Genomic DNA, 14,926 nt, shown 5'->3' on the forward strand with positions numbered 1-14,926 from the left:
CCAGAGAAAGGTCCATTCTGGTGCTAGTGGCTATTCGTGGAACTGAAATAAAATGCCATTCTAATGCCATTCTATTTTCCAACTGTGTTTAATTGTTTAACTTTGTAATACCTTAACTCGATTTTCAGGTCATTATTTTTATTATCGTATTACAATACAGTTTTTTAATATTATTGTTATAAACAATCACAACAAAAAACACACAGATGCAGAGAGTCGTAAAGTATGAAATAAGAGTTCCAAACCCTGCTCTAGAGTTCCTACCCAATCAAGGCTCCTCCCCTCTCCTAGGAATGCTTCCACTCAATTTCGGAACAAGAGGAGACGTGGGCCTGCCTGTCTGGCATGAGCCAGGCTCCCTTTGAATTTCTCCGACCCTCCTCACGGCTGGATACAATGGGTCTTTCCCTTGTGGACCTAAGGCTGGAACAGACATCACACTGGGGCTCACCGGGGCCAATCCCAATCCACCCCTAGTCTGTTGAAGGGAAAAGCAGAAAGATTAGTGGAAGAGAGTACAGTAGCTGATTTATAAAGCTCTAAGTAGGTTTGCTGCAAACTCACAGAGCTTATCTTCAATTATTTAAGTGTCAATTACTGCATCTGTGGACAGTACAGGCTCCTGACAACTGCTCCCTTATAATCAAAATATTGATAATTAGCACTTTTGCACCAGGGAGGCACCGCCAGAAAGAAAAGGAGATGATAGAAACAACTCATATGAAAAGGCTGCTGGGTTTTTCCCTCACACTCATGAGAATCTGCAGTTCCATTAGTCCAGAACCCCCCAGGCCGCCATGGTCAGTCTGGTCAGCATTCACCCCCGCCCGGGCACCGTCACCCCCTCCACTCACCCAGACTGTCCAAATTCTTCAACCTGACCAGCCTTCCTTCGTCCTTCCTTCCTTCTCCCCGACACCCTCCAGCCCGCACCAGACCGTGGTCTCCACCCGACCTTACCGCACGTCTCTCTTCCCGTACACACGCTGTCCTTGCCCACCAACAAGACCACGCATTCCGTAAGAAGAGGGGCTCTGCTTGCACATGGAGCAGAACTCTCTCATGACTCTCATGCCCTATCTTTATTCTCAGCAATACTCAATAAATATTTGACTTGACTCAAAGGACAAACCTGAAATGAGGAAAGAGCAAAGAGGGACTTTTCAACACACACGCAAGGCCCTGTTACATCACCGCCTCTCTGTCCAGAATGTACTTCTGACCACACAGCGTAGACAAACAGTCCTGGGTCTCGTACCCTTTGGACCGGGTGGGTGCTGTCCTTCTGAGCCTGATGCTGCCGACTGTCCTGAGGAGAGCACAGAGGTCACTAATCCGATATATAATCCCACAGCAACCACGGCTCCCAAAATTCCTTCAGGTACATTAGCAACTGATTTTACACTCAGAGTGACCCTGTGGGCCAGGGCCATGGATTCCTACTTCCAGGGCTTACACTGAGGACAACCAGGTCACAGAAGTGAGATACAAAATTAAACAGATCTGACTTCACAAAGACAACCTCCTCCCTCCAACGCCCACAGGCATGTGGAAACCAGGTAGGTAACTGTACCAACTCAGGGCCAGTGGAGCCCTACACCAGCATGCTGGCAGTGGAGACAGCCAGAGTCACTGTGGTACCGCCTGGCTCGGTGTGGAGGCCCTCCTGAGGAAGGGCTAAAACTTCTACAATCAGACCATCTGTGCTCAAGGGCCAGCTCCAACAAACTGCATCATTCTGGGTCTGGTGTGTACCCACCTCCTCATCAGGAAGAGAAGGACTGTCATTCTCCTCCCGAGGTTTGGAGGCTCAAATGAAATAATGCATGTAAAGGGCTTGGTGGTGCCTGCTGTGGGGTAGGAGCCCAATGAACACCCCCTACTGCTTTTCTTGCAGGTTAGTCCAAGATTCAAGTTCCAAAGCAGAGGTCCCTATTCTTTCAGAAATCAGAGATCCCTCTGGGAATCTGATGAAAGCTATGGATACTCCCTCAAGAAATACACACACGTCATTTTGCAGACCATTTCAGGGGACTGTGAATCTCCCAAAGCCCTTCTATGAATACCATATTGAGAACTCATATCCAAGAGAGACAATTTCACAGTTATGGACCATATAGAACTCCTACTCTTATCCCTCCCTGGTGATCCAGGTGATCCAGGTCAGAGAAAGCACACGCAAGTGAGCAAAAGAGTGTGTGCGTGTGTGTGTGTGTGTGTATGTAAAGAGACAAAGAGGCTGATTGTCTAAGTACCTACCCTACAGTCAGAGAAAGGAAACCAGTATGTCCTACAAATTCCAACTCCCTCCTATCTTCTGCCTCTACCCCAACTTCTTCAATTGACACTTGTGTCCTAGATCATGAGCTTCGGGGATAGTGCCACAAAGTGAAAAGCGCATGCTCCCTTCTCCCCACCACCCCTCCTCAGGCAGGGGAGAATGAGAGTGGGTGGCATTAAATAAAACATAACCACAGTGTCCAGTCACTGCCGCTGGCAGGAGCCAACACTGGCTCCCTCCCAGGCCCTGGACAGCCGGTCCAAGAGAAAAAAGATGCGCTCTGGGGGGTAACTCAGTTAAAGCCACAACCATCCACAAGAACAGGGCCAGTTCTCCCCACCCAAGCCCTCCTGTGGGGGATGCAACCTCCAAGCTCAGACCAACAGTCAACCAGACTTGCAAGTAAAAAAAAAAAACAAAAACCCACAAAACCAACAAAAGCTTTTTTTCCCCAAAGGTGGCTCTTTTTATTCCCAGGCTCCAAAACTGGCCAAGAAGGTGATCTCAATTCCAAACCAGCATTCCACTGAGGTGTTTGTGAAGGGGCAGCTCTGGAGACCAGTGGCTGGAATGTCTCGTTTGCAGACAAGAATCTGAGCATGACTACTTGCGTCTACTTTCCTGGGAAGCTGGGAGGAAGACTCCACAGGTCTGATGTGTTGGGAAGACTCAGGTGTCCGAGCCCCAGCCCCAAGCAAGGGGCTCTCCAGTGTCTTCCTGGCACCTAGTCTCTACAGGGAAGGCTGGAAGAACACCAGAGGGAGAAGCCAGGGAGGAAGAAAGTTACACTCCAGGGCTCAGGGCTCTTCCAGTTTTCATGTTCTCCCCCGTGCTACCCCCAAGGCTTCCCCGTTTCTCAGAGTCCTCATCAAAGGCTGACCCATGAGCCGTTTGCACACCCAATACTACGTGTACCGTGGGACCCCAGTGGGGCAATCTCTGTGGAACCCACGTAGTTACCACAAGACTGTGTCAAAACAAAAGCACACTCTGGAAATCACATTTCCAGACTACAGAGAATGGAATCCAAGCAGAGTTCGCCGTCACGATAGAGCACTTAAGGAAACAAATCTCAAATGAGTAAAAACAAACTAGAACTGTCCAGAGCGTGCGTAGGATTTCATGTGCAAAGCCGTCGACTACAGCATTCTCAGCAACGGAGGAAAACGGAAAGCAACTCAACGGCCACCCAGCAGGTTTCATTCTGGCCTCTTGGTATGATAAAATACAGTGCACCTGTTAGCCGGAAGGAGGCTGAGTCAGCAAGTGCGGGGAGTCAAGCAGAAAAGGCATATTTGGTTAAAAAAAAAACAAAAAACCTACCTACTTGCATTTCTTTTTTTTTTTTTTTTTTAAGATTTTATTTATTTATTTGTCAGAGAGAGAGAGCGAGCGAGAGCGAGTACAGGCAGACAGAGTGTAAGGCAGAGTCAGAGGGAGAAGCAGGCTCCCTGCAGAGCAGGGAGCCCGATGCGGGACTCGATCCCAGGACGCTGGGATCATGACCTGAGCCGAAGGCAGCTGCTTAACCAACTGAGCCACCCAGGCGTCCCCCTACTTGCATTTCTTACGGAGAACATCACTTGAACCCACTGAGCCACCCAGGCGCCCCGTGGAGAACATCACTTGAGAAAGTCAGTTTAACTACATACATCAATCTCGGGGCTCCCAGCTGCCCACTCTCTCCTCATTTTTACTGGGCATGGCCCTAAGATATGCCCCTGGACAGCCAGGTCACGGCCCCAGAGTCCTGGGATCAAGTCCCACATCAGGCTCCCAGCTCCATTGGGAAGTCTGCTTCTCCCTCTGACCTCCCTTCTCATGTTCCCTCTCTCACTCTGTCTCTCTCTCTCTCTCAAAAATAATTAAATAAAGATATTTTAAAAAGAAAAAAACCTGTAAAATAAAAAAGAAGGGAGAGAATCTTCTCAACTCTCTCCCTGTGGCAAGTTCCCACCTCATCCTTCCTCCTGCTTCTCTTTCCTGTCAAGATTCTTGACAGAGGGCACCTGGGTGGCTCAGTGGGTTAAAGCCTCTGCTTTTGGCTCAGGTCATGATCCCAGGGTTCTAGGATCAAGCCCCACATCAGGCTCGCTGCTCAGCGGGGAGCCTGCTTTCCTTCCTCTCTCTCTGCCTGCCTCTCTGCCTACTTGTGAGCTCTGTATGTCAAATAAATTTAAAAAAAAAAAAAAAAAAGATTCTTGACAGAGCAGCCCCCACGGTGCACCATTTCCCTGGAAATGGATGTCGGGGCTGATTCCTCCTCTCTGAAAGGAGCTCCTCCCAGCCGCGTGCTGTCCAGAGCGTCCTCCGTCCTGACTGACTCCTCGGGCCCCTCCGGCTACTGACCGGGGCAGCCAGGGCTTCTCAGTAGCCAAATTTTCTTTACTCTCTTCTCAGCGACCTGACTCTCCCTGGTCCCACTTCCTGGGAGCACTTTGCTTTTGCTTTCAAGTCTTAGCGGTGTCGAGGGATCCATCTGCCTCTCTCCACATTCTGTTCAGTCGCCAACTTGAAATCACCCACTTCTGGCTCTCACCTCGCCCCCAAATTACAGATGTGCATTTCTAATTTCCTTTCTAGACCCATTTCCCTACAGCCATTGTGAAGGGCCCTCAAACCCAGCAGGAATAAAACGGAACTTATCACCAGTGTCCCCACCCCGCCTTACACTGCCCCAAACATGCAGCTACTATCAGAACCTACATCTCTGTCCAGGTGCCAGGGGACACCTCATCCTCAGGGACTCCCTCTCCCTCTGTCACAGAGCCAGGTGGGGACGGCTTTCCACGCACGATGCCCCTAGGACCTCTGTAAACCAGCGGCCCTCACCTGTGCTCCAGCCACGACCCTCGCCATCCTCTTCACGGCACAACGACCCCCTGATGTCTTTGACTCTAAGTGATCACCCTTAGGTGGTAATTTTTTTTTTTCTTTAATTTGTGCCTTCCAGAGTTTCTACAATGAGTCAAAAGGAGCCAAAAGTTCTTTCAGCCCCACTGAAGTTATCCTCTTAACATGGAAATTCTCTCTCTAGATAATTAAAGACTTCGGAATGAAAGCCAACTGGTCAGCATGGCCTTCAGTCGTCACTGGCTCCAGCCGTATCTGTCACATCCCGTCTTCCACTGCCGAACACACTGACGACCTGCACTCAAACCACACCCACGGCCTGCCCCTCCCAGCACCAGTGTGCACCCCTGCGTCTGCACAGGCCCACACTCCTGCCTGAAGCACCCTTCCATGCTCCACTTCACAGGCCTCTCTACTCCTCTAGGCTCAATCCAAACGCCCTCCCCTCCTCTGAGAAAAAGCAGAGGTTCAAAAACTGGGATCAAAAACTCAAATCCCAGTCCTGCCATTATGAACACTGTGATGTGGATGCAAATTCCTTCAGCCTGTGAAGCCTCGGTTTTTCCCAACTGCAAAACGGAATGCAGGTAAACTCAGAGTCACCTGGAGGCTTAAAAATAAAGTATATAAAATGTAAATGGATTAAACTCCACAATCAAAAGAAACTAAAGTGGCTAAATGGGTAAAACAAGATCCGACTATATGCTGTCTATAAAAGACTCACTTTAGATATAAGGACATATATAAGCTGAAAGTGAGTATGTTCCATGCAAATGGGAACTAAAAGAGAGTAGGACTGCCTATAATTCCATCACACAAAACGGACAAAGTCCAAAAGGTCTTTAGAGTCACGGGAGATAAAGAAGTTAATTACAATGATAAGAGGGTCAATTCAACAGAAAGATACAACTATAAACATATATGCACTCAACATTAGATCACCTCAATATATAAAGCAAACAACAGCAGATCTGAATAGAGAGACAGCAATACAACAATAACAGGAGAATTCCTGCCCCACTGTTTTTTGTTTTTTGTTTTAATTTGACACAGAAAGAGAGATCACAAGCAGACAGAGAGGCAGGCAGAGGTGGAGGGGGAATGCTGAGCCAAGAGCCTGATGCGGGGCTCGATCCCAGGACCCTGAGATCATGACCTGAGCTGAAGGCAGAGGCTTAACCCACTGAGCCATCCAAGCGCCTTTCTTTCTTTCTTTTTTTTTTTTTTTTAAGATTTTATTTATTTATTTGAGAGAGAGAGAATGAGAGGGAGAGGGCATGACGGGGGGAGGGTCAGAGGGAGAAGCAGAGTCCCTGCTAAGTAGAGGCCCCCAAGTAGGACTCAATCCTGGGACTCCAGGATCATGACCTGAGCCAAAGGCAGTCACTTAACCAACTGAGCCACCCAGGACCCCCTTGCCCCACTTTCAATAATGGATAGAACACCCAGAAAGAAAATCAGTAAGGCAACAGGTGACTTGAACAACATCATAAACCTGGAGGAACTAAGAGACTTCCACAGGACTCCACCTAACAGTAGTAGGGTACACATTCTTCTCATGTGCACAAGAACATTCTTTGGGATCACACAGTAGGTCACAAAACAGGTCGTAACAAGTTTAAGAAGGCTGAAATCACCTCAGGTACCCTTTCCAACCACAATGGAATGAAACTAAGTATCAATAACAGCAAGAAAATGGGAAAATTCACAATCAGATGAAAATGAATGTATTCTTAAAAAAAAAAATGGGGCCAAAGAAGAAATCAAAGGGGAAATGGAAAATACCTAGAGACAACAAAAATGAAAACACAATACACCAAAACTTATGGGACAAAGAAAAGAAGTACTAAGAAGGAATTTTATAGTGAAAAGCACCTACATTCTTTCTACGGAAGAAGAAAAGATCTCAAATAAACAGCCTAACTTTACACTTCAAGGAACCAGAAAAAGAATAACCTAAAATTCAAAGTTAGCAGAAGGAAAGAAATAACAGAGAAAATATAAATGAAACAGCAAAGTGAAAACCAAGAGGAAAAAAAAAATCAACAAAACTATGAGTCAGTTTTTTGAAAAGATAAAAAAAAATTTACAAACCCTTACCTAGACAAAGAAAAAAGAGAAAAGACTCAAATAAAATCAGAAATGAAAGACGAGACGTTACAACTAAAGTCACAGAAATTTTTTTTTAAATTATGAACAATTACATGCCAACAAAGTGGACAACCTAGAAGAAATGGATGAATTCTACCAAGTCTGCATCAGGACTAGAGCTTGAACAGAACAGTAACAAGTAAGGAAACTGAATCAGTAATCAAAAAACCTCACAAAAAAAAAGCCCAAGACCAGATGACTTCCCCAGATTAATCAATTCACTGATGAATTCTACCAAACATGTCAAGAATGATTACTACCAATCCTCAAACTTCCAAAAACACTGAAGAGGGAACTCTTCCAAATTCATTTTATGAAGCCAACATCACCCTGATAGACACTACAAGACACAACAAGAAAAGAAAGACCTGAAAGATACTACAAGAAAAGAAAAGACCTGAAAGACACTACAAGAAAAGAAAACTATAGGCCAATATCCCTGATGAACACAGATGCAAAAATTATCAACAAATTTTAGCAAACTAAATTCAATGATACATTAAAAGGATCATATGACATAACCAAGTAGCATTTATCCCTGGGATGCAAGAATGGTTATATGCAAATCAATTAATGTGATAGACTATATTAACATATTAATGAAGGCCATAAATCATATGATTGTCTCAAGAGATGCAGAAAGAGCATCTGACAAAATTCAACACTTTCATAATTAAAGATTCTCAACAAATTAATTATAGAAGAAACTTACCTCAACACAATAAGGACCATACATGAAAAGCCCACAGCTAACATCTTCAATGGTGGAAAACTCAAAGCTTTTCCTCCACAATTTGGAACAAAGCATGGATGACCACTCTTGCCACTGCTAGTCATGGTACTATATATACATGTACAGTACTATTAGCTGGTACCATAAATCCTAGCCAGATCAATGAACCAAGAAAAAGAAATGAAAGGAATCCAAACTGGAAAGGAAGAAGTAAAATCATCTATCTGCAGATGACATGATCTTATATGTAGAAACCCCAAAGATATTCCCCTCCCCAAAAAAACCTACTGGAATAATGAATTTTTAAAAGTTACAGACTACAAAATCAACTTGCGCTTCTGTACACTAACAATAAACTATGTGAATAAGAATCAAGGAAATAATGCTATTTACAAGAGTATCCCCCAAAATTTAAATATTTAGGAATAAACTTAACCAAGAAGGTGAAAGACTTATATACTAAAAAGTATAAAACACTTGGGGCGACTGAGTGGCTCAGTGGGTTGGGGCCTCTGCCTTCGGCTTGGGTCGTGGTCCTGGGGTCCAGGGATCGAGCCCCGTGTCAGCCTCTCTGCTCGGTGGGGAGCCTGCTTCCCCCCCTGTCTCTGCCTGCTTCTCTGCCTACTTGTGGTCTCTCTCTGTCAAATGAATAGGTAAGGTCTTAAAAAAAAGTATAAAACACTTATAAAAGACATTTTAAAAATCACACATAAATGGAAAGACAGCCCATATTAATGAACTGAGAGAATTAATATTCTTGAAATGTCCATACTATCCCAGGTGATCTACAGATTCAATGCAATTCTTATCGAAATTCTAATTTTTTAATAGAATAATAGATAGAGAAAATAACATACAGAAAAAACAATCCTAAAACTTATACGGAACTACAAAAGACTCCAGACAGCTAAAGTAATTATGAGCAAAAAGAATAAAGCTGGAAGCATTAGAGTTCCAGATTTCAAAATATATTACTAAGCTATAATAATCAAAAAGTACCACGGTACCAATATAAAAACATGAAAAGCAATGGAACAGAGAGCCTAGAAATATATTTGCACATATGTGCTCAACAGACAAACACCACAAAGAAAAATCAACTCAAAATGGATTAAAGATAAACTTAAGACCTAAACCTGTAAAACTCCAGGAAGAAAACACAGGAAAAGGTTTTTAGCACTGGCAATGCTTTCTTGGACGGAATACCAAAACAAGGGCAAAAGAAACAACAAAGTGAAAAGACAACCCACAGAATGAGAGAAAATGTCTGAAATTTATACCTCTGATTAATATAAAAAATACAAAAGAAAAAAATACATAAGAAACTCATACAACTCAAAAGCAAAAAGAAAATAAAAACAGAACAACGCAGGGGCACCTGGCTGGCTCAGCTGGTGGAGTGTGCGACTCTTGATCTCAAGGTTGGGAGTTCAAGCCCCACACTGGGTGTAGTGATTACTTAAAAATTAAATCTTAAAAATAAAATTGGAGGGTGCCTGGGTGGCTCAGTTGGTTGGGGGACTGCTTTCAGCTCAGGTCATGTTCCTGGAGTCCTGGGGATCGAGTCCACGTCAGGCTCCCTGCTCAGCAGAGAGTCTGCTTCTCCCTCTGACCCTCTCCGCTCTCATGCTCTCATGCGCTCTCTCTATCAAATAAATAAATAAAATCTTAACAAATAAAATAAAATAAAATTGGGGCACCTGGGTGGCTCAGTGGGTTAAGCCTTTACTTTCAGCTTGGGTCATGATATCAGGTACCTGGGATGGAGCCCTGAGTTGGGCTCTCTGCTCAGCAGGAAGCCTACTTCTCCCTCTCTCTCTGCCTGCCTCTCTGCCTACTTGTGATCCCTCTCTCTCTGTCAAATGAACAAATAAAATCTTAAAAAAAATAAGTAAAATAAAACCACCCAATTAAAAACTGGGCAAAGACCTGGGTAGATTATTCCTCCACAGAAGACCCAGAGATGTTCAAACATTTACATGGAAAAGTACTCAACATCACTCATGATCAGAGAAATACAAATCAAAACCATAATGAGCTATCACCTCGTGTCTGTTAAGAGTAGTGGCAATCAAAACAAACAAAAAGGTAAGTATTGCTGACACTGTGAAGAAAAGGGAAACCTTATACACTGATGATGGGAATGCAAACTGGAACAGCCACTACAGAAAACAGTAGGGAGGTTCCTCAAGAAATTAAAAGGAGAGCTACCATTTGATCCCACGGTCCCGCTTCTGGGTACATAGTCACAGAAACTGACACACTCCTACATTCATCGCAGCTTTATTCACCTGAGCCAAGGCATGACAGCTAGCTAAATGTCCAATGAAAGATGAATAAAGAAAATGTAATATTTACATGCAATGGAAGATCATTCACCCTTAAGAACAAAGTAAATGCTGTCCTCTATGACATAGGTGAACAAGGACAATAATGTGCTAAGTGAAATAAGCCAGACACAGAAGAACAAATACGCATAATTCCATCTATATAAGCAATCTAAAATAGTCACACTCACAGAAGCAGAGAGTAGCATGGTGGTGGCGAGGGGCTGGAGAGAAGGAGAGGGAAACGGGAGACATCAATCAAAGGGTACAAAGTTTCACTTATGCAAGATGACTAAGTCCCACAGATCTACTGTGTACCACAATGCCTGTATTATATACTTAAAAATTCACTAAGATGATTATGCTGGGGTTTAAAGATTTTTTTTTTAAGATTTTATTTATTTATTTATCTATTTGACAGACAGATCACAGGTAGGCAGAGAAGCAGGAGGGGGATGCGGCGGGGCGGTGGGGGGAAGCAGGGTCCTTGCTGAGCAGAGAGATGCGGGGCTCGATCCCAGGACCCTGAGATCATGACCTGAGCCGAAGGCAGACGCTTAACCCACTGAGCCACTCAGGTCCCCCATGATCATATTTATTTATTGAGAGAGAGAAAGAGAGAGAGCACGAGCACGTGAGCGAGCAGGGAGAGGGTCAAGAGAGAAGATATCCCAGGCAGACTCCACGCCAAGCATGAAGTACTGAGCCCCACGCAGGGCTCAAACGCGCAACCCTGAGATCAGGACCTGAACCAAAATCAAGAGTCAGATGCTTGGGGCTCCTGGGTGATTCAGATGGCTAAGTGCCTGCCTTCAGCTCGGGACATGATCTCCGGGTCCTGAGGTCGAACCCCGCATTGGGCTCCCACATCAGTGGGCAGTCTTCTTCTCCCTCTGCCTCTCTGCTTGTGCGCGCGCTGTCTCTCAAATCAGTAAAATTGAGAAAAAAAAAAAAAGCCAGATGCTCAACTGACTGAGCCACCAAGGCATCTCAATAAATTCTTTTGAAATTTGCTAATAGAGTAGATCTAGGTCAAGTATTATTATCACAAAAAATTAAAAGTGTAAAGATAAAACATAGAGGGCAGGAAGAAACTTGTGTGTGTAAGAGGTAGGTTTATGGTACTTCTATGCTGCTGGTTTCACAGGTAGACACTCATCTGCAAACTCATCAAGCTGTATACACTGAATATGTATAGCTTTCTGCACGTAAATCGTTTATCAGTAAAGTAGTTTTTTGGAAAGGAAAGAAGTATACAGTTTTTCTATCCCAGTGCATGCAGAGTAACCACGTAATGAGTAGATACCATCCCTGCTCTCCTACATCTTCCAGACAAAATGTGCCAGCTCCATCTCAACTCCCCCAGCCTCCTACGTGTCCATCTACACCATCTTACACGTTTGCCCATGCTTCCCTCATCAGACAGTGAGCTCTTCTCAGGGAGGGACTGCGGTGCATCGGTGGTCCCTAAACCAAAGCCCTCAGGAGAGCAGCCCACACCCGGGAGCTGTCTGCTTCAGCATTTACCAAAAAAACAAAAACAAAACAAAACAAAACAAAACAAAAACAAGGAATGGGTTAGTCTAGTCTTTAGTGAGACAAAAAATAAAACATCGTATCTCAGCCAACAATTACAATTTCACCGTGAAGATTTCTCCAAGACTGTTGTCTACAAAGTAAATGACTGGAAAGAAGTAAACTGTTATGAGTCATTCTTATCTTCATGAGGCACGTAAAAGCTAAGAAATCTAAATCAAATGCAAAGGATACGCAATCCCTCGGATCCGCCTGATCTTCCCCGGGTCTGTGAGCTGGACGGGTCTCAGGACCTTCCTGACAGGACACGAGAAGAGCACTTCCCCTCCTCCTCCAGGAGGCATTCCCCGTCGCACCACCTGCGCAGGCAGCGAGAAAGCAGAGGTGAGCGTGCGGCAGAGTCGGGGACACTGACACCCAGTGTGGCTGGTTCAGGCCAAGGAGCTCATCCTTAGAACAGTGAGCTCTCTACAGTCAACACATCAACTCCCTCGAGATCATCAGCACCTCACGTTAGCACCGAGAGGGTGCGTGGGGAGCAGGGACCCAAACGACGTGACCGGAAGAGCAGCAGACACGGGGCCAGCCCGGCCCAGGCCCAGGCCAGCATGTCGCTTCACCACCAGCGCCTGCTCCCTCACGCTTACAGTGAGCGGCTTGGCCCCTTTCTTACCCATCAGGAACCACTTCTCCTCCCTATGCAATTAACTAATCTACCAAAACTCATTTTATTAAATAAAAATGCAGTCATTTCCCTTGTTTAAAACATTAGCTTAAGAAGTAGAGATGCAGGGCACCTGGGTGGCTCAGTGGGTTAAGCCTCTGCCTTTGGCTCAGGTCGTGATCCCAGGGTCCTGGGATCGAGCCCCACGTTGGGCTCTCTGCTCAGCAGGGAGCCTGCCTCCCCCGCCCCCCCCTCTCTATCTCTGCCTACTTGTGATTTCTGTGAAATAAATAAATAAAATCTTAAAAAAAAAAAAAAAAAGTAGCGATGCTAAACAGCTTAAGATAGCCAGTTAACTTACTGATGTAATAATTCCTTTCAACAGCAAACAAACAGTTGCTTAAATTACTTCTAGGTTTTGAAAACACTGAAAATTCTCTAGGGCATCCAGGTTCGGAGGCCTGAGACCCGAATGACATCTGGATGATCTCGATCAGAAAGGGTGTGTGGCCAGAAGCCCAGCTTGGCTGCTTCCCTGTGGAGCTGCTGTGAGGAACAAGGAAGGCGGGGGGGGGGGGGGCAGCAAGCATGACTTCGCCCACCACAAAGTATGCGCAAGGGAACTGGCATAACCGTGATCACAGCTCGAGTCCCCTCTCAGCACAGTCTGCAATGTCTGTTCATGGCTCCTTGGGATCTCCTCAGTGGTGACTTCAATGTGACACACACGGACACACTGCATCTTCTGATGAGCTCGTCAGAGAATATTTTACATGCATGCACAGCCAATTACGTACATATTCTTACCTTTAGCTCAAACGATTCACCATCAATTCCAAACTGCTTCAACAGAGGAAGGGCTGTTGCCTTAAGAACATCAACCTGTAGAATTATTTTAGAAAGAAAAAAAAAAAAGTTTAATGAAACTTTCAGGGGCACCTGGGTGGCTCAGCTGTTAAGCACCTGCCTCCGGCTCAGATCATGATCCCAGGGTCCTGGGATCACCCCACATCAGGCTCCCTGCTCAGCAAGAAATCTGCTTCTTTCTCTCCCTCTGTTGCTCCCCCTGCTTGTGCTCTTCCTCTCTCTCAAATAAATAAATAAAATCTTAAAAAAAAAAAAAAATTAAAAGTAGACCGTAAGAGGTGGAAAGAATAAAGAGCCCACGAAGCAGGATGAGCTTTAGCGACTAGGGAGATGATGCAGTCCTGAGACCAGAAAGCACGCCGGCTTACAACAGCAGGGGCCAGCTCTGCTCCCAAGTTAAGACTGCAATCCTACAAGCCGTGGGCTTCTGTGAGCTCCTCTTCCCTCACTTTATACCTTATACACCTACCCTATGTGTCATCTTGAGGCTCACATGCATCATGCAAAAAAGCATCAAGAAACTGCTGAGTTCATCTAGAAAACAAACTGGGACTTCTGCTCATTCTGTTCTTTTTTTTTTCTTTTTAACTTATTTATTCGTTGCGGGGGGCTGCAAGGCAAGAAGGAGAACCCTCAAACAAGACTCCCTGCTAAGCTCAGAGCCCAACGTGTAGCTCGATCCCAGGACCCTAAGATCATGACCCGAGCCAAAAGCAAGAGTCAGACACTTAATTGACTAAACCACCCAGGGGCCCCAACTTCTGCTCATTCTTGTAGGTTTAAATGTTATAGAAGAAAATATCAGCCTTTTCTTCTTCAGACATGGTTGTTTAACATTTAAAGCTGTTGGCACGCCAAGCCAAAGCAAACCAAATGAACCTGAGCTGGGGCTACCTGGGACCCCGCTAATGCCCACCACGCAGGCAGGTGAAGGGGAGGTGGTGAGCCCACGGTGGGAGGTGTGGGGGGCGCAGACAGGGACGGGCTGCCACAAACTCCAGGAGCAGCACAGACCCAGACTCTGATGACAATACCCACAGTTAACGGCAAGGCTATGCCAAATGTTTCTGTTATGTCTCTTCCTTTGGGGCTACTGAGAAGCCTCAGGTCCTCTGCTTACTTATCTGCAGAGGGAGTAGGATGACATTCAAATCAGGCCAGCTAACCAATCAGTGAACATTGACTCAACAGCAACTTGGGAAGGAAAATTACTCCCTTATTTGCTGCCGACGCAACAGAGCTGCTCCTCGGTCTGCAGGGGCTGACCCCGTCCGCTGGCAGCGAGGACAGGCAGCGTGAGCATGGCACGGAAGGAACAGTCCAGTCGTGGTCCAGGCTCTGCCTCCAGTTAGCGGTGTGGCCTCGGGTCAGAAAATCCCAAACATCTGAACTTCCTTGTCTCTGAGGTAAGAGGCTCGGCCTGTCTACAAGCTGCTACTGACTCTAACAAGGTAAGATTTAGCAGAATGATATTCCAGGAAGGCTCCATAGCACAGAACAGGCCCCGACTACGT

At 45.5% G+C, this 14,926-nt stretch overlaps 1 protein-coding gene across 3 annotated transcripts in view; it reads right to left on the minus strand.

Moving 5' to 3' along the window:
- Positions 1-14,926, minus strand: part of RCL1 (RNA terminal phosphate cyclase like 1) — a 63,810-nt gene that overhangs the window by 19,600 nt on the left and 29,284 nt on the right. For 2 of the 3 annotated variants that reach the window (XM_045065021.1, XM_045065022.1), the window contains exons 4-5: positions 13,353-13,427; positions 12,116-12,240 (exon numbers count right to left, since the gene is read on the minus strand). In XM_045065021.1, coding sequence (XP_044920956.1) covers positions 12,116-12,240; positions 13,353-13,427 — 200 coding nt within the window. Of the gene's footprint in view, positions 1-395; positions 479-960; positions 3,532-12,115; positions 12,241-13,352; positions 13,428-14,926 lie in introns of those variants that run through there. The other variant, XM_013063365.2, reaches the window with a different exon arrangement.

This window comes from Mustela putorius, unplaced genomic scaffold, assembly GCF_011764305.1.
Source record: "Mustela putorius furo isolate JIRA1106 unplaced genomic scaffold, ASM1176430v1.1 tig00003854_pilon_pilon_pilon, whole genome shotgun sequence".
NCBI lineage: Eukaryota > Metazoa > Chordata > Mammalia > Carnivora > Mustelidae > Mustela > Mustela putorius.